The 1,446-nt window shown below is 41.9% G+C and overlaps 1 protein-coding gene across 1 annotated transcript; it reads right to left on the minus strand.

Annotated features, from left to right (window-relative positions):
• Positions 1 to 756: 756 nt before the first annotated feature.
• Positions 757 to 1,425, minus strand: LOC103522911 (actobindin-B/C-like). The gene is made up of 2 exons (XM_008487995.1): positions 1,291 to 1,425; positions 757 to 891 (listed from the first exon to the last, which is right to left on the minus strand). The coding sequence occupies exons 1-2, from the start codon at positions 1,399 to 1,401 to the stop codon at positions 757 to 759; spliced, it is 246 nt and encodes an 81-aa protein (XP_008486217.1). The 5' UTR covers positions 1,402 to 1,425.
• Between the last annotated feature and the right edge of the window lie 21 nt (positions 1,426 to 1,446).

The following is a 1,446-nucleotide window of genomic DNA, read 5'->3' on the forward strand; positions in this document are numbered from 1 at the left end:
AAATTTTATTTGTATAAGAAAAATAAATAAAATAAATAGGTATTTAACTAGGTAAGCAGGTAAAATTATCTACTTAAAGCTAGATTAGGTACATTTGGGTTTAACATTAAACAGAAACAGGCATGTTTGCTGGAACTTGGCCTGGTGCACTGCTGTGCACTCAGATCTGTTCATTGAAAAGCAATAATGTGTCAGAGGCTATACTTAAAGCATTGAACAACCCCTTCCCAAGTAGGGTTGATTTGTTCATTTGACTGATTTGTTTACACAAAATGCCCACTATGAGGCTTTAGGGTGTAGGGACAAACTACCCTAAAAGTTGGTTTAAGCTTCTACGAGGGCTGGTCACTCATGCTGCTCTGTTTTATGGGTGTTTCTCTAACTTTTTTTTTTCTATGAAAATTTTCTTCTGCATTCTTAAATTTGCTTGAATACCACCCATGGATGTTCAGGTGATGTCTTGTAGGCCCTTGTCTACCCCAATTCAGCAAGAACTGAGTTCAAATATGCTGCCCTCTTTCTCCTAATTAAGTAGACAGGTTTTGCATGAATAGGTACCACCCATTGATGTTTACTGTTTATGCAATGGTCTCGTAGTTAGGCCCTTGTCTATACCAGATTAGCAAGTACTGAGTTTTTTCTTCTGCAAAATTAATTGCATTAATACCACCCATGGATGTTTACCCTTTTGACACTGCCTCATAGGCACTCTGTCTAGGGTAGACAGTGTCTATCCCAATTCAGCAAGCACAGAGTTCAAATCCTCCTGCAGGGCCAGCGACTACTTCTATCATTCACTTTGACCTTCCTCAGTTTGACTCCTTGTTGGATTTCACTGAGCAGAGCGTTGTGTACAGCATCTACATCTTTCTTCTCCGATTCAAAGACGAACTGAAACCAACAACCAGACGATTGTAGATTAGAGTCGGTAAACACCATTGTTTTACTAAGGCGGTCTCTGTACTCTCTCCAGAGATCCTTTAAGTATGTGCCGCGTGGGTTAAAAATCACTAGGCACAAAGTAACGGGGGTTTTAGCCTCCATTCGACGACAAGCTACCCGATTCGTTGCATTATCCTTGCAAATAGGTACGAAACCGGAAGAATGGGATGACCTCTAAAAGTTTAAACACACTGCCACCGCGTCACGTTAATTGAAGTCATTCACAGTCGGATGTAGTTCAAAGTTTTTCCATAATATTACAGGTACATAATTTCAATTTCGTTTCTGTCCACACTGTTATCACGTGACGTGACGTGACGGTAGAGTATTTCTCAACCTTTACATTACCTTTTCGCCCTCATCTCCCGCGTCCTTCTTCACGACGGATATGATAGGCGCACTGCGGTCATTACACTGGACGTGCCGCAGTTTCTTCCCCTGTTCCACCTCTTTCATCATGTCCGACCAGTCGGGCCGCCTCCGGGGCCGTGTTTCTCTAACTTT

This window comes from Diaphorina citri, unplaced genomic scaffold, assembly GCF_000475195.1.
Source record: "Diaphorina citri unplaced genomic scaffold, Diaci psyllid genome assembly version 1.1 scaffold12675, whole genome shotgun sequence".
NCBI lineage: Eukaryota > Metazoa > Arthropoda > Insecta > Hemiptera > Psyllidae > Diaphorina > Diaphorina citri.

Coding starts and splice junctions, on each gene's coding strand:
- LOC103522911 (XM_008487995.1), bottom strand. CDS start 1,401: ATGATGAAAGAGGTGGAACAGGGGAAGAAACTGCGGCACGTCCAGTGT. Junction 892..1,290: donor CGGGAGATGAGGGCGAAAAG/GTAATGTAAAGG, acceptor TGTTGGTTTCAG/TTCGTCTTTGAATCGGAGAA.